Raw genomic sequence first — 23,070 nt, forward strand, 5'->3', positions numbered from 1 at the left:
TGGATAATAATGCATACTTATTATAAACACTTAAAACTCAAGAGTTTTCCATGAATTTCCTGGGGAAATTCCTCTAACTGAATTTTTGCACTTACACAGTAAATGCCTTTTTTTACTCTTACCTTTGCAGTCCTTTTTATTTGAAAGCATAACAAAACCATTTTTACAGGAACAGTGGTAACTTCCAGGTGTGTTTTCACAAATCTGGCTGCAACCTCCATTTATATTTACAGGATCTTTGCATTCATTTATATCTAAAGGGAAAAAACAGAGTACTTTCAAAGTAATAAAGCCTTCTGAGAACTTTTCAGGAAGTCAATTCAGATTGGGTATGTTATACATACCCATACCAGCTGGGTATGTTATACGCACCAGATTCACACATTTCTCCTTGCCAACCTGATTTACAAATGCAAGTGAATGTCGCTTGGCCATCTTTGCAGGTCATAAATCCATCTTCACTGCATGGCAGAGGATTACACTGGTCCGGAATGGCTAAAGGAAATACATATCTATTTAATTTTTATAACACACCACAGTACAATAGAAATTATGTCCTTTAATAGAAATCTCATGAACAAAGTCTATGGTATATGGGAAAAAATACTACTGAGTCCTTCAAATACTTTTTCAAGAAGAAAAGTGGATCTATTAAACTTTTATAATTATTTCTGAAAAAGGAAGCTACTTTTTGTTTAAATCCACTCTTTTTTTAAATAATTTTATTTATTTATTTTTGGTTCTGCTGGATCTTCGTGCTGAGCTCGGACCTTTTTCTAGTTGCTGGGAGCAGCGGCTAGTCTCTAGTTGTGCCGCCCGGGCTTCTCATTGCAGTGGCTTCTCTAGCTGCAGGGCACAGACTACTGTGGGCTTCAGCAGTTGCAGTTCCCAGGCTCTAGAGCACAAACTCAATAGTTGTGGTGCCCAGGCTTAGCTGCTTCTTGCATGTGGGATCCTTCTGGATCAGGGATCGAACCTTTATTTCTAGCATTGGCAGGCGGATTCTTTACCACCGAGCCACCAGGGAAGCCCCACAACTACTTTTATGCTTGCAAATATACACAATAGTCAATAATTGCAATTTAATATTCTTTTTATATATTACCTTATTTGAGTCTTAATACAATTTCATGAAGTAGGCAGAACAATGAAATTATTCAGTACCAACAGAAAAATTTGAGACTTCCAATTTGGGATAACATAGAATAACAGAGGGCCTTCCCTGATGGCTCAGACTGTAAAGAATCCATCCGCAATGCAGGAGACCTGGGTTTGATCCTTGGGTTGGGAAGATCTCCTGGAGGAGGGAATGGTAACCCACGCCAGTATTCTTGTCTGGAGAATCTCCATGGAAAGAGGAGCCTGGTGGGCTACAGACCATGGGGTCTCAAAGAGTCAGACACAACTGAGCGACTAAGCACAGCACGGAATAACAGGGACCAGATTTATTCTCCTGCTTTAAATAAACAGAACTCTAGTCAAATGGTTTTCAGACATTGGGCAACAGGCAGCAGAATACTGTGATTTTTAAGGCAAGGATATTTCTTTCATAAAATGTCACAGCACTTTATCACTATCTTAAATGATATGCCCATTTATTTCTTGATTTATTTAGGGTCTCTCTTGCCTCACTAGACACTGCAATGGTTCCTGGCTCCTGCGTATTCCCACACCTGTTTTTCCAGCCTTCCTAGCCAACTCTGAAAATTCCTTTCATCTTTCCTTGACATTTTCCTTAAGTTAGCAAAGCAAACTGTTAACTGCAAAAAAACAACTTTTTTAAAATTTAACTAAAATCTAATCACTGAACTTTTCAAAAAATGTCCTCCTAAAAGCAAGTTTTCTGAAAATTAGCAATTTATTAGGTATTGGTTATGTGTGTACCCACTCCAGTGTTCTTGCCTGGAGAATCCCAGGGACAGGGGAGCCTGATGGGTTGCCGTCTATGTGGTTGCACAGAGTCGGACACAACTGAAGCGACTTAGCAGCAGCAGTTATGTGTGTGTGCTCAGCTGCTCAGTCGTGTCTGATTCTTTGTGACCCCATGGATTATAGCCTACCAGGCTTCTCTGTCCATGGGAATTCTCCAGGCAAGAATACTGGAGTGCATTGCCATTTCCTACTCCAGGGGATCTTCCCAACCCAGGGATCAAACCCACATCTCTTGCATCTCCTGCATAGGCAGGCGGATTCTGTACCACTGGGATATCTAGGAAGTCCAGATACTAGTTAAAAGAATAGAAAACAGGTTAATCAAGAAATTATAAAATTATTTTTCTGTCCTTGGGTAAATTAAAAAAATAAAGTATGAATTAAATATACATGTTCAAGCAAACTGTTTTACTTGTGAAGTTACAGCTAATTTTGAATTATAGAAAGTGCAGATAAGTGAATATCTCAATAGTACCAATGCTGCATGTAAAATAGTCACTGGACAAACATTCCAATTTACATGTTTCAATTTCACCTTTGTCTCTGCATGTCAGGAAACTGATAAACTAGAGACAAATAATCTACCAGATTTATCACTAGGCCTTATGTGAACTTCAGAGGGAAAAGGCTAATTTGATATCACAATATTTTACACATTTATATCCACATTTATACCAAATGTGGTACACCAATAATATACCAATAATTCCACATTTCCACATTTATACCAAAAGTCAGAAAAATAAATGTGGCTCCCCTGTAATCTATTAGTCAACTGTAACATTTGCTCATAAGTACATGATTATGTAACAACAGTCAAAAAGCTCTTGGGAATAAAATTCTGGAGCCAACGATGTAAAGCTTGGCAAATAAGGACAACTTCAATTTAAAAGTTAGCTAGAAAATTCATTTTAAGCAGTCTTTACATCTAAAAACACATTCCTTCAGGGAGTTCCCTGGCAGTCCAGTGGTTAGGGATCTTCCTTACTGTGGCCTGGGTTCAATCCCTGATGGGGGAACTCAGATCCCACAAGCTGTGCAACATGGCCAAAAAGAAGAACTCATCTTGTACATTTCTGATACATACAAACGTTATATGATACTTAAAAGTTTAAACTAAGTAAATAATAAACAAACGCTGAAAGAAATAATTATTTGGCCAATTTGATCCAGTGCTAGAACCATGTGGCATACCCCCTACCCCCAAAAAACACTATTCCTCAAATGTATTTTGAGAAAACTCCCTAACTTGGCCTACAGCCAGCCCTTCAAGGGCTCATTTGTTGATTTTTAAACAGTAGTTATATTTATATGGGTGTACTTTACTTGCAGGCTTTTGTCGTTTTGTTTTTTAAACTGATGGTAGAGGTGTTTACCATTGACACAGCTCCTCAGGTCAGGGTAAGCATTAGTTGACAGACGAGCAGTAGTGAATAATCCAGCTCTGAAAGAGCCAAGACAAGCTGTAAAACACAAACAAGTGTCATCTTAGAGCTGATACACTAAACTTGATCTGAAATCATGGTAGAAATTATCCAGAGCAGTAGGGTATTTATGCTTCTATGTATTGACATGATTCAGCAATCAAAATGTCAACCCTAAATGTCTCCATCCACCTTTTTGAAAAATCAAAAATCTACAAGCAAGATTGCAATATATACACAATCATGAAAAACATATTTATAGAAGCTTCTCTTTGGAAAAGAGCCTTAAAGCCAGAAGGGGAAAATATCTTAGATTAGCAAAAAGAAATTTATTGCCACATAAATCTATGTTCTTAATTCTGTAGCAGAAACCTAAAGTACCCTTAAATCTGTAGACCAGAGCCTAATTTAGAAACTGTCTATTATTAAGTGAATAGAAAGTTAGTGTTTCTGGTTGTTGTAGGCAACTTCCAATTCTTCCAATGTTGCATAGAGATTAATAAAATAATGTTTGTATAATGCCTCAATATTACAAAGCAGGTTTACTTTATTCATTTTATTTCTCAACACAACTTTGTGAAATTAGATTCAGCAATCTGGCAGAAATAAGATGAAAAACAGAAATAAAATACGTATGGACTTTAACCAAAGGTCATTTAAGACCAACAACATAACATGTCTTAACAGCCACTGAAGACAACATTGTATATATCAGTTCATTGTACAGACAGTTGTAAGTGCTTAGTTGCTAAGTTGCGTCTAACTCTTTGCAACCACATGGACTGTTGCCCACCAGCCTCCTGTCCATAGGATTTCCCGGGACAGTCACTAACCCACTAAAAAGGAGGTGTTTTGGTTATCTTTTGCTGAGTAAAGACTCCTAAAATTAGTGGCTTATAAAATAATCATTTTATATTACTTATGATCTATGTATCAAATATTTAGAAAGGGTTTATTTAAACTGTTTGTCTCTGCTGCACTCGGGACCAGTCAGGGTGGCTGGGGCTCAAAGATCCACTTTCTGGATGACTTTTCACTCACATGTTTAACAGCGCAGGCTTCTTGGCATCTGTCTCCACGCAGTATATGCCATGCTTCAGGGCTTCTCCACATGTTTGTGTTTCCCTGAGTACAGAGTCCTAAAGTGGCACTGCTTTCGTGGTATTTAGCTTCCAAGAGGAAGAAGAAAGAAGCTGCCAGGCCAATTAAGAGGCACCGTGTCACTTCTATCATAGTCTATTAATCAAAGCAGTCTCAGGGTCCACTCAGATTTGGGGGAGGGGGAAAAGGATAGACTCCACTTAGTGACGGAAAGTGGCAAGATGACATTGCAGAAGAATATGTGAGATAGGAAATATTTTTGCAGTCATCTTTGGAGAACACAGTTTATTACAGATGGGTGCAAAGGCTCATTTGAAGTCTGTGTGTATATTCCTTCCCTACTGCTTCTGTGACAAATCATCACAATCTCACCAGCTCAAAATAACCCAAATTTATTCTCTTACAGTTACAGGGATCAGAAGTCTAAAATTAACGTGTTAGTAGGGCTGCGTTCCTTCTAAAGACTCTAACGGAGAATCTATTTCCTCTGTTTCTTCAGATTTCACAAGCTACCAGTATTCCTTGGCTCATGGCTCCAACCTCGTATCATTCTCAAGTCTTGCTTTATTGTCATATATCTTACTACAAACTCTGATCTCCTGCCTCCCTTACATAAGAACATTTATAACTACACTGAATAATGTTCTCATCTCAAAATCCTTAACTTAAATCTTCAAAGACAACAATTAAGGTAACATTCAGAGGTTCTAAGGATAGGACATGAACATCTTTGGAGGGGGGTGGTCACTATTTAGCCTACCAAGGTAGGGTATAATATTTTCCCACAAAAACAATAGTTTATACTTACACTGTACTCTTCCTGGAGACCCAATGAGACCTAGGCAATCTTAGGTCTTGAGTATTCTTTCCCTGAATTCATTTGTTCCTCCTCTTGAATCTCCCACTCCCAGAATTATCTTACTCTAGTGTGAACGTTTCATCAGGATTCTGGCTTGTAAGAAAGCCTCGTTTGCAGTTCTGGACAAATCTGACAGCCAAAATTCAAAACCCTTAAGCTAGAGGTTCAGGTGAAATGCTTCATATGGTGATTATGACCCCAGGCTAGACTACAAAGTACGCTTAACCCATAAACCACCTTATATACGAGTCCATACTAATACACTGAAAACATTTTTTTGGAATTTTTTTTCTAATTTTTTTAGAAGTACACTGTGAAGAGTGAGCTGCATGGTTACTCAAAGCAGTGTAATCCTATCCCTTACTTTCCCAATTCTCTTTCTTGTTGTCCAACAGGAATGCAGGAAGTGGGAGAGAATGAATGAGTACAAAGGGGAGAACTAGAGAGAGATCTTAGCTTTTGTAGCCTGAAGCAGAAGCTCTCCCAAGAATTGGAATTAGGAATAGAAACTTGGACCATCATGGAAGAAAGCCGGAGAGAGAGGCACTTTCAGGAGAAGTTCCAGTGGTCAGGACAGAACACACTAGAAAGAAATCTTGGTTCTAGAATATGACGCTACTATACCCATATTGCCATACGATTATCTTTTGTAACATATTATGATTATATTTTATTTTATAATTTTTATTTAATGATTATAAATCCAATCTATGTTGGGTTTATAGTAGTTCCTCCCTTTAACCTACGTTTTGTGTTTTGGTATTCCTTCTTTCCCTTTTTTTCTTTTTCCTTGTTTATTCTTGCCAGAGGTTCATCTAACTTACTTTCCTTACATTTCATTTTTAAAGTGAGATTTTCTACTGTTAATCCTCTGTTTGTTTTCCATTTACTTCTATCCCTATTTTTGTTACTTCCTTATTTTGTTGCTCAGGGTTTTCTCTATAGTACTTTTAAAAATTTGCTCGATTTGAATGCTCAGTATTTTAAAAATACCCAATGTGTCTTCTTACTGCTGCCTCAGAAGTCAGCACCCCAGGTCTCCACACACACAGTGGGTCAGGCCGCCTTCAGTCTATCTGTGGACTGCTCACATTCCTTGACCTTTTTTTTCATTATATTTTGTTATTATTAGCACCTGGAATAGCTATTGCTTCTTCTGAGATGATTTTAAGAGAAGTCAGCAGTCTGAACTAATCCACCAGTTGGGCAAGAACTAAAAACTAAAAGCTATTTCTGATGTTTACATCTTGGCTCAGAATGTAGCATTCTTCCCAAGAAGTTTTCCTCTCATAAATTTAATCATCCATTTTATCCGGTGATATTTTACAGGCCTACACAGATGGCAGAGTTGTTTACTCTATTTTCTAAGGAAAAGAACACAATTTAAAAACTTACCTTTATATAATGAAGCCCTGAGTATTTTTGCCCAAATTTCATGTTTTCAGTGCACTGCACGGAGGATGTGGATAGACTAACATGTTTCCTGAACTCTTACAACTCTAAATCCAAACACTGTCCAAAAAATATGTAATAGTGATCTAATTTCTTGGGTAACATTATCTCACTGTAAGGAGCCCCCAGCATGAGCTGTGGTAATTAGTGAAATTACTATTAAGTTTACCAGAGACAGGATTATAAACATTTCTTTTTCCCAGTTAGGAACACTGGCCTACAAAATATACACATCAAATGACAAAAAGGTTTTAATTAAGGTAGAGCATTTCTGTACTCAACAGTGGAATTCATCACATATAACTAAATAAAGACCAAAATATAAAATGTGAATCAAAAATAAGTCATAATAAAAAAGGTCATACTTTTTTTTCAACTATATAAATCAGTTGAATTATACTTTACATTTGAAGAAAGTTCGACATAATTTTTAAAAATCTATCTAATTCATGTGTTTATTTGATATTCCCAATAGCTCTGAAGATAGAAAATAAAGTTATAACATAATATAATACAGAAACTAAACAGTTAAATAAGTTGCCTAATCTGACATAGCAGGAACTTTTAGGTCTGAGACTAGAGCCCACACCATATTATTATTTTTCTTAGGACTTCAGCTTTTCTATTACACTGCCAAATAAGATTGGCAAAGAAAAGTGAAAGTTGGGAACATGTCTTTAAATAAAAGGACAGCAAGGATAGCAAATCTGCATACAGAATGAGATCTTACTCCCAAGGCTAATGAAATTGTATGGGGTGGAATATATATAAACAGAGGATTGGACTTCATCATATTTAAGTTTCTATCATTTCTAAGATTATATGATTGAGATCCTTTAAACTTACCTAAATATTTTGGATAAAAATATTCCTAGAAAAAAAGAAAAGAAAAAATATATCTTAACAAAGGTAAATTTCACTATAAAGTTAACATTTAATTTTAAAACATGTTTTTATATTAAAGATGCAATAAATTACATATAACTGTCATTTTCACATTACAATATAACATTTTTTCTATAGTAAAAGGTACACCAGAAGCATTAAGCCAATAAAATGTTTTTAGGCTTAAAGCAATACTGATCAATTAAATCATGCTTCAAAGACTTCTAAACTGAAAACAGATTCCATTGAAGATGTTAAATGTGACTACATATGCCCCCTTTTTGTAAATCCTTTCATTTTTCCATGATGATTAGATACCCATTTGATATATTTGACATCATGTTGATTACACACACACTAGATTAACTGCTGAATAACATAATTTGAAGTGGACATTTATCTTTTAGCATCTTATGTACATGTAATACCTTACTTATAAACTGGTGATGTACCAAGAAATTTTTCTGTTAATCAGTAATTTGGACTAAGGAACACACTACCAAAAAGAGAAAAACGTTAACAATGATTTTCTGATGGAAAGGTCCCCAGGCTGGTTCACAAAAGCCTTTTTAAGCCATAAAATATCTAATGCGCAGCACTAATAGCATAAGAACTCCTCATGAGAAACCAACATTTCTACACAAAAACAACCTCAAGTACAGAGCATAACTTTCATCCAGGATACAATTAAAGTCCTTATTCCTTCCTCCTCTCACATGTAAACCTACACAACACTTATCTACTAATTTCTAAGAATGAGATCCAACCACTAGGCAATTCAGACATTGATATTGTCCTCTATAGCAGCGGTCCCCAATCTTTTTGGCACCAGGGACTGGTTTCATGGAAGACAATTTTTCTTCCAGACCAAGGGAATGGGGATAGTTTCAGGATGATTCAAATGTATTATGTGTATTGTGCGTTTTATTTCCATTATCATTACTTCAGTTCTACCTCAGATCATCAGGCATTAGATCCCAGAGGTTGGGGAACCCCTGTTCTACAGAACAAAAGCCAGGACATAGGTAATGATGAATGGGTTCAACACGAGATAATGTAATGGAGAAAGGACTGTATTAGGGACAATGGGGAGATAAGCAATAAGGTGGTGACTGGGAGTGTGGATCAGGGTATGAGGGATGTAGACAAGGAGTGTTTGGGAAAGGAAAGAAAGTGGGAAACAATAACAAATGCTTTTTCTTTCATTTCTCCCACTTCTTCCTCACTCTCACCATCATCTCTTTTTCTTTGATCCATAACACCATTATCAGAATGAGTGGAGGAGAGGAAGCACATAAATGAGTTTCTTTTCTCCACTCTTCCCCTCCCCTCCACATGTCTTCTGTCTCATTCCCCATTTGCTACTCAGAGGCTAAACTATGAGAATACATTTAGTGTTAGAAATACATGCTTAAGTACTGATGGGGGATATAATAAAATGAAATCTTGTGCATGCAGGCTTGTCTTAAAATATTCCGGCAAAACAAAACAAAAATTAGAGTGAATGGGGTACAGAATAGGCAGAACAAGAATAGCAGGTGGTTGATAATCACTGAAAAGAGGAGTCTCTACTTTGGGATATAGTTTCAATTTCCATAATAAAAAGAAACATTTATGTATATGTGTGTGGTGTGTGTATTTGCTTCTTACACAATAAGAGTACACTGTTACCTTGTATGAAATAAAGTATTTTTGCCTTGTCAATTGTTTTTCCACAAAAGACAGCAAAACTAAGAGAAACATTTGGTTTTAATCTTGGAGAGTGTTAAAAATGGGTACCTTGGGAAAAACTCCCTTTGAACCTATTAGAGTATGTGGAGGTAAGAGGATTAAAGGGTAATTCCAGAAAACACAAGTTATTGCTGTCCTGGACAAGTTCTCTCACTATAGACAAATGGTTCCTGCTTGTTACTGCTTATCTAGTTTCATGGTCCCAGGAGCTAAGTCAGAAGTAAAGGAGGTATTTTGAAGATACATATGCAGATACATATGCTTCCCTCGTTTCCTTTTGGATATACAGTTCATCCAGGAAAAAATCTAGGGTAACCCCAAAGGTCATCAAATTTTAATTCTCAAAGTCACCCTCATCCTGATTCTTAGAGGCACTATTTATATTCTTGCTACCCACAGAACAAGTTAGAGAAAGGCTTCTCTAGGAGAATTGGGGGGCTAAAGATCAGCTCTAAGGGTCTCTTATTTCTGTAAGACAAATATCTTTATAGTTTTCTAGACTAACTTGGAAAAATGTATGCACTAAAGATATACATTCTACCCCCTGGGATTATCGATGATTTAAAGTGGCCTTAGGAAACTTCCCAAGAGTTTATGGAATAAATTAAAAGTGTTCTTAGGAAACACGGTATTGAAATGAATTCTTCAGTAAGCATTCACTGAATACCTATTATGTACCAAGCTTTGAATTAGAGGTCCTGTTTTCTAAAGCTTAGTTAAAAATGCCAATGGAGAGAATTAATAAGGCATAGTGATAACAATGTAGTCATACACACACACACACACACACACACACACGCACACTAGAGATGCCTTCCCCTCACCCAACAGTACAAAATACTGGTTGAGAGAAAGTAGTTACAAACCATGAAATTCATACTATTTGTGATAATTAGGTATAACTGAATTATAGTTTGGTCAGAGCACATTGCTTTCGGCAAATAATATTTCCCTAACATGCCCACCCTTGAAGGCACTTCCTCCTGAAATGCTTCAGTGGGAAAATGCAGAAGGTGATACTGTTGTCATTGTTCAGTTGCTAAGCTGTGTTCAACTCTTTGGGAGCCCATGGACTGCAGCCCACCAGGCTCCTCTGTCCATGTGATTTTCCAGGCAAGATTACTGAAGTGGTTGCCATTTTCTTCTCCAGGGGATCTTCCCGAACCAGGGATCAAACCCGCATCTCCTGTGTCTCCTGCACTGGTGGGTGGATTGAGCCCACAGAAAGTGATATACACAATCATTAACTTTAAAAAGGAACACGAGGGAACAGAGACTAAAGCTAGAAATGTTCTGTCTGTAACTATATGTCTAGGTATACTAACTGACCACTTTTCATGAGTTCTTACCGTTTCTGGGTTATTTTCAAAGATTTCCCTGGCTTCTTCTTTATTGCACAGTTCTTCAATGCATTCTCTTTCAAGATTGCCCTTTTTCGTTTCTTCAAGCAATGTATTTGCACGGCGTCTCCTAATCAGGACTTGTGAAGCATGTTGCCTCGACAAAACTGAAGGAAAAAAATATGTTTACATGAACAAATCTTTCATTTCTCCACCTAAAATATTTTTTAAACGTGAGAATTTAAATCATTTTTTGTCTGTAAATTGCATGGCATTCAAAGTAGTGTTAAACTGAGGTGGGGGGGAATGCAGATACATATGCCCCTTGGTTAACAACCCAAAGAGCAGTTTGGTGTATAGCTATAGCACTTGTCTAATGATTTGCACAAAGTATTCAACTTTGTGCTTGAGGTCAAACATAACTAACGAAAATTCAACGTTTACCTCATTATGACAATGTTGGGAAAAACATCATGCTGAAATGATTGTCAAAAGTCATAGCCACAGCATCTTTAGAGTAACAAACTTTCTCAGTTTTAATGGAAAACTTGTGTGATCTCTGAGAAATGTAGGAGTACAGTTCAATCAGCTATTTCAAAGATACTTGATAGGCTAAAACACCTGGTTATCTATACAAATGAGAAAATAAAAACCCATGGCAGAAGGAAGACCATATGCAAAGCACAAAATACAGAAGGCAAAGAGAAAAAAAAATGGTAACTTTGAGTATATAAAAAATTTTAAGCAGTTGACAAATAATGATAAAAATAACAAAGTTCAAAATCAAGCAACAGGTTGACATCTAGAATTTATAAACAACTTTTGCAAATTAAATAAAAAATAATACAATATGGCAACCAATACAGGTATGTGTACAGTGTACATGTAATACCTTACATGAGTATTACAAGAAGACAAGAGTCTTTGCCAACACCACAGTTCAAAAGCATCAATTCGTCAGTGCTCAGCTTTCTTTATAATCCAACTCTCACATCCATACATGACCACTGGAAAAACCATAGCCTTGACTAGACAGACCTTTGTTGGCAAAGTAATGCCTCTGCTTTTGAATATGCTATCTAGGTTGGTCTTAACTTTCCTTCCAAGGAGTAAGTGTCTTTTAATTTCATGGCTGCAATCACCATCTGCAGTGATTTTGGAGCCCCCCAAAATAAAGTCTGACACTGTTTCCCCATCTATTTCCCATATATCACTCACCATTTTTATTGCTGCTCGAGCTCAAGATAAATTAAGGCTGTGTGCATCTAAAAGATGCTATTCTGTGAGCATGCCAGCCACCAAGTGCATTGCTAACTGAAAAAGGGCAGCCCGACCAACAATGAAAGGGTCTGAGATTAAAATTATCTCATTTATTTGAAATAGTTTTAAGCATGCTACCTGATAATAAATATAGCAAAAACTTGGCCCTTCTGAAAAGAAGAAAGTTTTAGTCATTCAGTCATATCTGACTCTTTGTGGCCCCATGGACTATAGCCCACCAGGTTCCCCTGTCCATGGGGATTCTCCAGGCAAGAATACTAGAGCGGGTTGCCATTTCCTTCTCCAGGGGATCTTCCCAACCCAGGGATCAAACCCAGGTCTCCTGCATTGCAGACAGATTCTTTACCATCTGAGCCACCAGGGAAGCCTTTCTGAATGTCGAAGAAAATATGTTAGCCTTTCTGAGGAAAACAGTAACACTTTGTATTAAAGATGAATATACTGATGTAATAACAGAATAATCAAGGTCAGATGCAATTAGAAAACAAACCATAAACATCACTCCTTAGCATTTCTTCCTTACAGAATATCAAACTTTAGAATTCAGAGGTTAATATTGATATTTAAGTATATCTCTTTCCCTATAAGAGCCTCATTGCATGACACAGACCTTGTGTAGTAACACATATTATACTTATCTTTGGGGAAGTTGTCAATTGTCAGGGAGAACTAAAGTGATAGTTTTAAAAAATGCTCACATAAATTTATAAAATCAGAAGAAAACACAGTAAACTCCATTACTACAGAGATGATGAAAATCCAGAGCATACAAGATATTTGCTCTAAGTTATTAAGTTTATAAACAACAAAAGCACAACTTAGATCACAGGCACCCCAATGCTCAGACCTGCAACCATCCACTACTATTTGCTACTGCTTCTCAGAAAAGAGGGAAAAGTGTCATTATCTCTGATAATGAGAGGAATATTAAAAATGAAAATTGTTACACCTCTGACCTAAAGGATAACAAAGCTAATAATTTAAAAAATGATTCTGTCTAAATAAATTTTGTGTGAATTTGAAAGTTTGTTTTAGTTTACCTAGGTTCAACCCAATACTACTTTCAACTGGGATGGTGTATAACAACTTTCAAAGTGCATATTAATGATTTCATTTGATCCTACACAAATAACGAAATATGCTACAGGATAGAATTATCATTTCCATTTTCTTATTGAAGAAATTGGAGCTGAAAGAAGTTACATGTATTTTTCAAGATCATAGAACTACAAAGTGGTGCTAAGGAGACAGGAATTTTTTTAATTTATTTATTTTTAATTGGAGGATAATTACTTTACAATATTGTGTTTGTTAATACCATACATCAACGTGCATCAGCCTTAAGTACACATACATCCCTTCCCTCTTGAACCTCCGTCTTGAATCACCCTCCCACTCCAAGCCACCCCTCTAGGTTGTCACAGAGCCTCAGTTTGAGTTCCCTGAATCATACAGCAAATTCCCACTGTTTTACATATGGTGGTACACATGTTTCCATGCTACGCTTTCCATTTGTCATACCCTCTCCTTCCCCTCGGAGAAGGCAATGGCACCCCACTCCAGTACTTTGCCTGGAGGGTCCCGTGGATGGAGGAGCCTGGTAGGCTGCAGTCCATGGGGTCGCTGAGGGTCGGACATGACTGAGCGACTTCACTTTGACTTTTCACTTTCATGCATTGGAGAAGGAAATGGCAACCCGCTCCAGTGTTCTTGCCTGGAGAATCCCAGGGACGGGGGAGCCTGGTGGCTGCCGTCTGTGGGATCACACAGAGTTGGACACAACTGAAGTGACTTAGCAGCAGCAGCAGCAGCTCCTTTCCCCACTGTGTCCATAAGTCTGTTCTGTCTGCATCTCCACTGCTGCTCTGCAAATAGGTTCATCAATACAATCTCTCTAGATTCCATACATATGCATTAATATATGATATTTGTTTTTCTCTCTCTGACTTCATTCTGCATAGTAGGCTTTAGGTTTATCCACCTCATCAAAATGGACTCAAATGTGTTCCTTTTTATGGCTGAGTAACATTTCATTGTATATATGTCCCACAGTTTATTTATCCACTCATCTGTTGATGGACATGGGGACAAGAATTTAAATATACCTATCCTCCAGTGCTCTTTCTTCTATGTATTCTACCACTTAAATGCCACAATGTACTTGATTAAAAAATATAAATTATGTGGTTGTGTAGTGGACATACTTGGTATCTTAAATAAGACACGTATTGTCTGTTATAAAATAAACCCACTCATCTAACAGAATGTGTTTTCAAAGTTATCTACCATTCCTTGTCAAAAACATATAAATGTGACATCACAGATCTAAACTAAAACTACAGAACTGTAGGATGAGACAAATATATGTTCTGAAGTGTTCTTATCACTGGCTCAGGGTCTATCTGTCCCCAAATATCTATCCTGCTGGCATGTACGAGTGTCTAAAAAATTTCATTATTTATCATAATATTAAATATGGCACCGTAAGCACATACATGCTCTTTTTGTATTATCTCCTATTAACCTTATCTCGCTGTTAAACACATAACAAACTACAACTCAAGAGAAGTAGAGTTTAATCTTACCAAATTCACATAACTGAGAACAAAGTTCATCAAGCCTGGCTCCAAAACCCATTCTCTTTTGGCATCATCACATTGTCTCTAATCATTTGTTTCACTTCTTTTAGATTAAGAAGTTTTTCAAGAAAAATCCTTGTGAAAAGCCAACTAACATGCTTGAAAAGTGTTACATTCAGATTAAAAAATTTAGGTTATATTTAGTTATGAGTAGTCCGAGATTGGAAACATGACTGAATTTGCTTGATTTTTTTACCTTATCTGAGTTATCCCTTCTTCCAAATAACGACCACAAAAGCTGAACAATTATGTCAATAACATAACCACTGACTCCCTCAATGTTTTCTGTGGGAGCAAAAATTTTTTTCAGCATAAATTTGATTAAACAACAAAAAATAATTTATTGTTGTTGGTACATACTTCATTTAACACCTGTCATAAGGATAGTGGAGTTAGCATTGCTTCTGTGGTGGTGGTGGTTTAGTTTCTAAGCCATGTCCAGTTCTTTGTGACCCCATGGATCATAGCCCACCAGGCTCCTCTGTCCATGGGATAAGAATATTGGAGTGGGTTGCCATTTGCTTCTCCACGGGATCTTCCCCACCCAGGGGTCACACCCACAGAACTGCATCTCCTGCAGTGCAGGCAAATTCTTTCACAGCTGAGCCATCAGGGAAGCTCATCATTGACTCTTCTCACAGGAAAATTCCCTCACTGTTCAATTCAGTTTGACCTCCATCAAGAGTTAAAGAAAAACGTTAAAAGCCCCTTTCCCACTTAGGTGTTCAAGCCTGCTATGTTCTGTTCAGAGGGGTCAGAACTGCAGGTTGTCCAAAACCAATCAGTCAGATGCAGGTGAGGTAGCAGATGGAGGAGACCCAAACTTTAGGCTAGTTCATCCTCTGAATCTCTTACCTTTGCAGAGATAGTTCTCACATTTCTCCCTCCTAAAACTCATCTTTTTAAATTCTGCTTTCTGTCTCTTCTTTTAGCCCCTCTTGGCATCCCAAGAATGAAAAACTGTCCCTAAAAGAATGTATGTGAGAAGGGAATTTTAGGCTAGTGTTTGGTTTCGCAGAGTGTTTGAATCTTTGTTTCTTCTTCAGTGTGGGACAGGGTCAGGGAAATGGCACATCCAATGCATAAACAGAACAATTAGATAACACTTTGAGATGTAATTGTGCTTCTTATCTCTCTGCCACTGCTGCTGCTAAGTCGCTTCAGTCGTGTCCAACTCTGTGCGACCCCATAGACGGCAGCCCACCAGGCTCCACCGTCCCTAGGATTCTCCAGGCAAGAACACTGGAGTGGGTTGCCATTTCCTTCTCCAATGCATGGAAGTGAAAAGTGAAAGTGAAAGTGAAGTCGCTCAGTCGTGTCCGACCCTCAGCGACCCCATGGACTGCAGCCTTCCAGACTCCTCTGTCCATGACATTTTCCAGGCAAGAGTACTGAAGTGGGGTGCCATTGCCTTCTCCTATCTTTCAACTGCTGAAATGGCATCCTTTGCTTACACAAAGACTGGTAAAAATAGAATTGCTATTTTTGATTGATATAGGAAGTTACTATTGTTATTTTCCAAATGATATAGAAAAATCATTAGTTAATAATAATTGGAAATTTTATTTTACAAATTTTATTTTAAATAATCACATATTTGAGGGAGAAAGGATACATGTATATGTATGGCTGAGTCCCTTTGCTGTTCACCTGAAACTACTGCAACATTGTTAATCAGCTATCAGATCGGATCAGATCAGATCAGTCGCTCAGTCGTGTCCGACTCTTTGCAACCCCATGAATCACAGCACGCCAGGCCTCCCTGTCCAACACCAACTCCCGGAGTTTACCCAGACTCACATCCATTGAGTCAGTGATGCCATCCAGCCATCTCATCCTCTGTCGTCCCCTTCTCCTCCTGCCCCCAATCCCTCCCAGCATCAGAGTCTTTTCCAATGAGTCAACTCTTCGCATGAGGTGGCCAATACTCCAATACAACATAAAAAGTTTAAAGACTGAAAAAATTAATCATCACGTATTAAATGTAAAAATCTTTGATTTTTATTATAAAGATTTATACAATAGAATATTTACAGTTGAGGAGGGGTATTAAAAAATATGAAGGTTGCAAGGACTAAGAAAAAAACCAAAGATATATTTTTAATTAGGCATTCATCAGGCTACATCATTATTACAACTTCAGAAAAGCTTGTGTTAGCCTTAAGAAACAAATGTTATGTCTGTACATATGTTATACATCCATTCTTTTAAAGTAAAGTTTATTTTTTTTAAAAGAGAGCTAAAATACTAGCTAATACACTTCTCTACATTTCACATTTGTTTCTTATTGAGGTCCAACTCCCATATCTGTACACCACTACCAGAAAAACCATAGCCTTGACTACACTGCTGAGCAACTGATTCTTCTCATTTATTACATTAAGGATTGGGAAAACATTTTAAAAAGTATTCTGTAAAGGTGAACGATGCCTCTGTCTTTCAAGAGGACTAAGCAATGAAAAGGCTGACAAGAAACAATTTAAGAGAATCAAATACTGTAAGAGGTAGGTCTGTGAGCAAGTGAAAGTCACTCAGGTATGTCCGACTCTTTGCGACCCCATGGACTATACAGTCCATGGATTCTCCAGGCCAGAATACTGGAGTGGGTATCCTTTCCCATCTCCAAGGGATATTCCCAACCGAGGGATCGAACCTAGGTCTCCTGCATTGCGGGTGGATTCTTTACCATCTGAGTCACAAGGGAAGCCCAAGAATGACTGAAGAGGGTAGCCTATCCCTTCTCCAGCATATCTTCCCGACCCGGAATCGAACCGGGGGTCTCCTGCATTGCAGGTGGATTCTTTACCAACTGAGCTATAAGGGAAACCATAAGAGGTAGGTCTGGATAAGGTTTAAATCTAGGAAAGAAGAGGAGACAACCTGTGAAATATATAGTATACATATAAAGGTGAGTTTTATAACATTTGGATTAGGAGAAATGAGGGTTGGCATTTAGAAGTAGGAAAGCAGTGGCATTTTAAAAAATGTGATCATCGACTACCCCCCCACCCCGCCTTCTAGAACAGATCAAATGAGTAGGAAAACAATGCTTGAACTGTTTAGTCACAACAGAAGTGAAATGAACCTCTCCTTACTTGAAGATTTAATTGTAACTAATTTACAGCCCCTAGTCTAGGAAAAAAGAGTAAATCGAACACTCTGCCAATTATCCCCAAGATTAAACCTTTGCTTTAGCCCTAGACAAAGACAGGGGTACATATTAGTTACTCCTTCCAAAACTACCCAAAAGACAGAACAGGCAGCTTATTACCTTGAAATAAAATATATTGTCCATTTCTGCTATTTTTCATGTGTTTGCTCTCAGCAAGTGATAAATTAAGGTATTTTTGAAGGAACTCAGAATTTAGAGTTTGGCAAGGTCTAAAGAGGAAATTTCTATAGCCTTCTCTTTTCTCCTCTAAACAACTATACTGTAAATTGGTTATACTTTCTGAGGCTACAACAAGAGGTCTCTTTTTAGGATGTGCAGCAAGATATTTATGTAGTCAGCTTGCTTTGTCTTTTTTACCTCCTACACATTAGGGCACCAAAACACCATCTGATTTGATGTCATGTAACAAGAGGTTACAGTCCAGTAAATGTTTTGTTTTTGTTCTATTTGACCTATTTTGTTAGGGTGGCGTCATTTAATATTATTAGTTCAGTGGCCTGTGTCTGTATTTATGTTTGGAAAAGCAAAAGGCAACAATAAGAGAGCTGGCCTAATTCTGCAATACCCCTCTTCCTGCACCATCTCCCAGACCTCCCCAATAAGCAATAAGTATTCCTCATGCTTAGAAGCTTGAGGAAGACTAGATCTCAAGGCTTCCATTTTGACTCTTGTGCTGTGCTTAGTCACTCAGTAGTGTCGACATTTTGCAACCCCACGGACTATTGCCCACCAGGCTCCTCTGTCCATGGGATTCTCCAGGCAAGAATACTGGAGTGAGTTGCCATGCCTTCCTCCAGGGGTCTACCCAACTCAGGGATAGAACCCAGATCTCCCACATTGCAGGTGAATTCTTTACCATCTGAGCCACCAGGGAGTCCCACCAGGGAGACTCTTAGGATATTACTATTTTTTAAGTGCTGATGTAGAAATAAGATTATTTGGAATGTTGGTAAAGCATTGACTAGCATTGACTATGTTTATAATTCAACATAATTTCTGCCAACCTTTCAGAACTCCCTGTGGACTTTCTAAAAGGCTGTAAGACACAGTCTAAATAATAGTGGAGTAAAATGATAACCTTGGAAAGGAGAAAAAATGATTGGGATAAGAAATCGAGGAAAAGAAGGAAAATAAAACAAGTAATAAGGAAAGATACATTTAACATATATTGTGTGGGATCAAGTAGTGCAACTAGAAAGAGTTATTTCAAAGAGTAATGTCCTCTTTACCTTGACAATTCAGTTCAGTCCAGTTCAGTCGCTCAGTCGCGTCCAACTCTTTGCAACCCCATGAATCGCAGCACGCCAGGCCTCCCTGTCCATCACCAACTGCCGGAGTTCACTCAGACTCACGTCCATTGAGTCAGTGATGCCATCCAGCCATCTCATCCTCTGCCGTCCCCTTCTCCTCCTGCCCCCAATCCCTCCCAGCATCAGAGTCTTTTCCAATGAGTCAGCTCTTCGCATGAGGTGGCCAAAGTACTGGAGTTTCAGCTTTAGCATCATTCCTTCCAAAGAAATCCCAGGGCTGATCTCCTTCAGAATGGACTGGTTGGATCTCCTTGCAGTCTAAGGGACTCTCAAGAGTCTTCTCCAACACCACAGTTCAAAAGCATCAATTCACCCTCGACCAATACCCACAAAGGCTTAAACAGAAGCCTGCCCAAGTACCTAGAACTCATAAATTTCCCAAAAACATTGTCCCTTTAGAAACATAGACCTTAACAACTGCTGCTGCTGCTGCTGCTAAGTTGCTTCAGTCGTGTTTGACTCTGTGCAACACCATAGACGGCAGCCCACCAGGCTTCCCCGTCCCTGGGATTCTCCAGGCAAGAACACTGGAGTGGGTTGCCATTTCCTTCAACAACCACAGAGGCTGTATATTGTCACCCTGCTTATTTAACTTATATGCAGAGTACATCATGAGAAATGCTGGTCTGGATGAAGCACAAGCTGTATCAAGATTGCCGGGAGAAATATCAATAACTTCAGATATGCAGATGACACCACCCTTATGGCAGAAAGCAAAGAACTAAAGAGCCTCTTGATGAAAGTGAAAGAAGAGAATCGAAAAGTTGGCTTAATACTTAACATTCAGAAAACTAAGATCATGGCATCCAGTTCCATCATTTCACGGCAAATAGATGGGGAAACAATGGAAACAGTGGCAGACTATTTCGTGGGGCTCCAAAATCACTGCAGACGGTGACTGCAGCCTTGAAATTAAAAGATGCTTGCTCCTTGGAAGAAAAGTTATGACCAACCTAGACAGCGTATTAAAAAGCAGAGACATTACTTTGCTGACAAAGGTCTGTCTAGTCAAAGCTATGGTTTTTCCAGTAGTCATGTATGGATGTAAGAGTTGGACTATAAAGAAAGCTGACTGCTAAAGAATTGATGCTTTTGAACTGTGGTGTTGGAGAAGACTGTTAAGAGTCCCCTGGACTGCAAGGAGATCTAACCAGTCCATCCTAAAGGACATCAGTCCGGAAAATTCATTGGAAGGACTGATGTTGAAGCTGAAACTCCAATATTTTGGCCACCTGATGCAAAGCGCTGACTCTTTTGAAAAGACCCTGATGCTGGGAAAGATTGAAGGCAGGAGGAGAATGGGACGATAGAGAATGAGATGGTTGGATGGCATCACCGACTCAATGGACATGAATTTGAGCAAGCTTTCGGAGTTGGTGATGAACAGGGAAGCCTGGTGTACATGGAGTCGCAGAGAAGGACACAACTGAATGACTGAACTGAACTGAACAACCATAGAAGAACTCTAAACCAGCTACCTAGTCAATGTAATCAACTTAGGACTGTCTTCAAAAATTATGAAATAACAGCTAAAAATCACTAGATAATTGCATAAAATTAGTAGCATGAAAGAGAAGGGCAAGAGGAACATAATAGACCCAAAAGGAAATAGAGGTAACTGAAGACATAGTAGATAACTTCCAAAAATCTATAAATAATATCCTAAATAAATTGAGAAAATCTGGCATCTATAAAATGAAAGTATGTCATGATAAAGAAGTAGAGAACTAAAATATGATATAGAAATAAAAAAGTGAAAGTGAAATTCGCTCAGTCATGTCCGACTCTTTGCAATTCTCCAGGCCAGAATACTGGAGTGGGTAGACTTTCCCTTCTCCAGGGGATCTTCCCAACCAAAAAAGTTAAAGGATGAATTAAAAAATAGTATGGACTACTCCTCACACCTCAAAAAGTCAGTCGTTTTTTATACCTATTGCTTTGACAAAGATTTTAAAAGAAGTTAAAATCCGATGTTGGCAAAGATGAAAGGAATTAGGTACTCTTAAAATCTACTTTTGAAATCAGATTTCCAAAGGATATCTATTATTAAGTAATTGCAGTTTTGCATTATTGAACTTTGCCATTTGATATTGGAATAAATTCTGAAATCAATGTAGTTATGTTTTACATCATTTTAATGTGCATTTCTTGCTTTATACTTTTTGCTAATGAATTATTACTTGTTTATTTTATATATATTTTACATTATGGAAATGATGTTAGATAAAAAGCAAAATCAAGCCATTTTCTTATTTGAGTTCAAAATGGTCCATAAAGCAGCAGAGCCATTCTCAACATCAATAATGCAATTGGCCCAGGAACTGCTAATGAACATGCAGTGCAGTGAAGTTTTGCAAAGGAGACCAGAGCCTTGAAGATGAGGAGCACAATGGATGGCCATTGGGTGTTGACAATAATCAGTTGCAAGCCATCACTGAAGCTGTTCCTCTTACAACTAAATGAGAAGCTACAAAGAACTCAATGTCAACCATTCTACGGTCATTTGGTATTTGAAGCAAACTGGAAAGGTGAAAAAACTTGATAAGTGACTGCCTCATGAGCTGAAATCAAATTAAAAAAAAATCATTTTGAAGTGTCTTATACTACCCAACAACAACAAAGCATTTCTCAATGAGATTGTGGCCTGTGACGTAAAGTGGATTTTATACAACCAGGGACAACCAGCTCAGTGGCTGGACCAAGAAAACACTCCAAAACACTTTCCAAAGCCAAACTTGCACCCCCCCAAAAAGGTCACGATCACTCTTTGGTGGTCTGCTGCTGGTCCAACCCCCTACAGTTTTCTGAATCCCTATGAAACCATTACATCAGAGAAGTATGCTCAGCAAATTGATGAGATGCACCAAAAACTGAAATGCCTGAAGCCAGCACGGGTCAACAGAAAGTGCCAATTCTTCTCAGTGACAATACCCACCACACATCTCACAACCAATGCTTCAGAAGTTGAACGAATTGGGCTACGAAGCTTTACCTCATCTGCCATGTTCGCCTGGCCTCTCGCCAACCGACTACCACTTCTTCAAGCATCTCAACAACATTTGGCAGGAAAAATGCTTCCACAACCAGAAGGACACAGAAATTGCTTTCCAAGAGTTCATTGAATCCTGAAGCCCGGATTTTTATGCTACAGGAATAAACAAACTTATTTCTCATTGGCAATATTGTATTGATTGTAATCGCTCCTATTTTGATTAATGAAGATATGCTTGAGCCTAAGGTGCTAAGTCGCTTCAGTCGTGTCCGACTCTATGCAACCCCATAGACGGCAGTCCACCAGGCTGCCCTGTCCCTGGGATTCTCCAGGCAAGAACACTGGAGCGGGTTGTCATTTCCTTCTCCAATGCATGAAAGTGAAAAGTGAAAGTGAAGTCGCTCAGTTGTGTCCGACTCTTAGCGACCCCATGGACTGCAGCCCACCAAGCTTCTCCGTCCGTGGGATTTTCCAGGCAAGAGTACTGGAGTGGGGTGCCATTGCCTTCTAGTTACAATGATTAAAATTCAGAGTCTGAAATGTAATTACTTTTGCACCAACCAAAATAATAACAATATGTGTCTAAAACCATTTAATAGTCACACTCTTAAACTAATATATATAGGATGGATAAACAACAAGGTCCTACTATATAGCACAGGGAACTATATTCAATATCCTGTAATAAACCAAAATGAAAAAGAATATTGTAAATGTATATATAGCCCAACCACTCTGCTGTACACCAGAAACCAACATACCACTGTGAATCAACTATACTCCAATACAATTAAAAAAAAAAAGAGTAATTGGGGGCCACCTTGGAGGCTGTCTACCACAGGCCAAACTAACTTTTCCCTTTGGTTGTTTTCTGTACTTTGTTATCATTATTCTGCTTTTCCCCTGGGTAGATATTTTCAGAATTTTTCATTACATTAGAGAGTAAGATTTT

At 38.2% G+C, this 23,070-nt stretch overlaps 1 protein-coding gene across 1 annotated transcript in view; it reads right to left on the reverse strand.

The window, feature by feature from the left end:
* PROS1 (protein S) overlaps positions 1-23,070 on the reverse strand; it is a 61,798-nt gene that overhangs the window by 35,975 nt on the left and 2,753 nt on the right. Inside the window, exons 2-6 of the mRNA XM_006063932.4 lie at positions 10,734-10,891; positions 7,615-7,639; positions 3,309-3,395; positions 373-495; positions 123-254 (exon numbers count right to left, since the gene is read on the reverse strand). Coding sequence (XP_006063994.1) covers positions 123-254; positions 373-495; positions 3,309-3,395; positions 7,615-7,639; positions 10,734-10,891 — 525 coding nt within the window. The remainder of the gene's footprint in view (positions 1-122; positions 255-372; positions 496-3,308; positions 3,396-7,614; positions 7,640-10,733; positions 10,892-23,070) is intronic.

This window comes from Bubalus bubalis, chromosome 1 (genome assembly GCF_019923935.1).
Source record: "Bubalus bubalis isolate 160015118507 breed Murrah chromosome 1, NDDB_SH_1, whole genome shotgun sequence".
Lineage (NCBI taxonomy): Eukaryota > Metazoa > Chordata > Mammalia > Artiodactyla > Bovidae > Bubalus > Bubalus bubalis.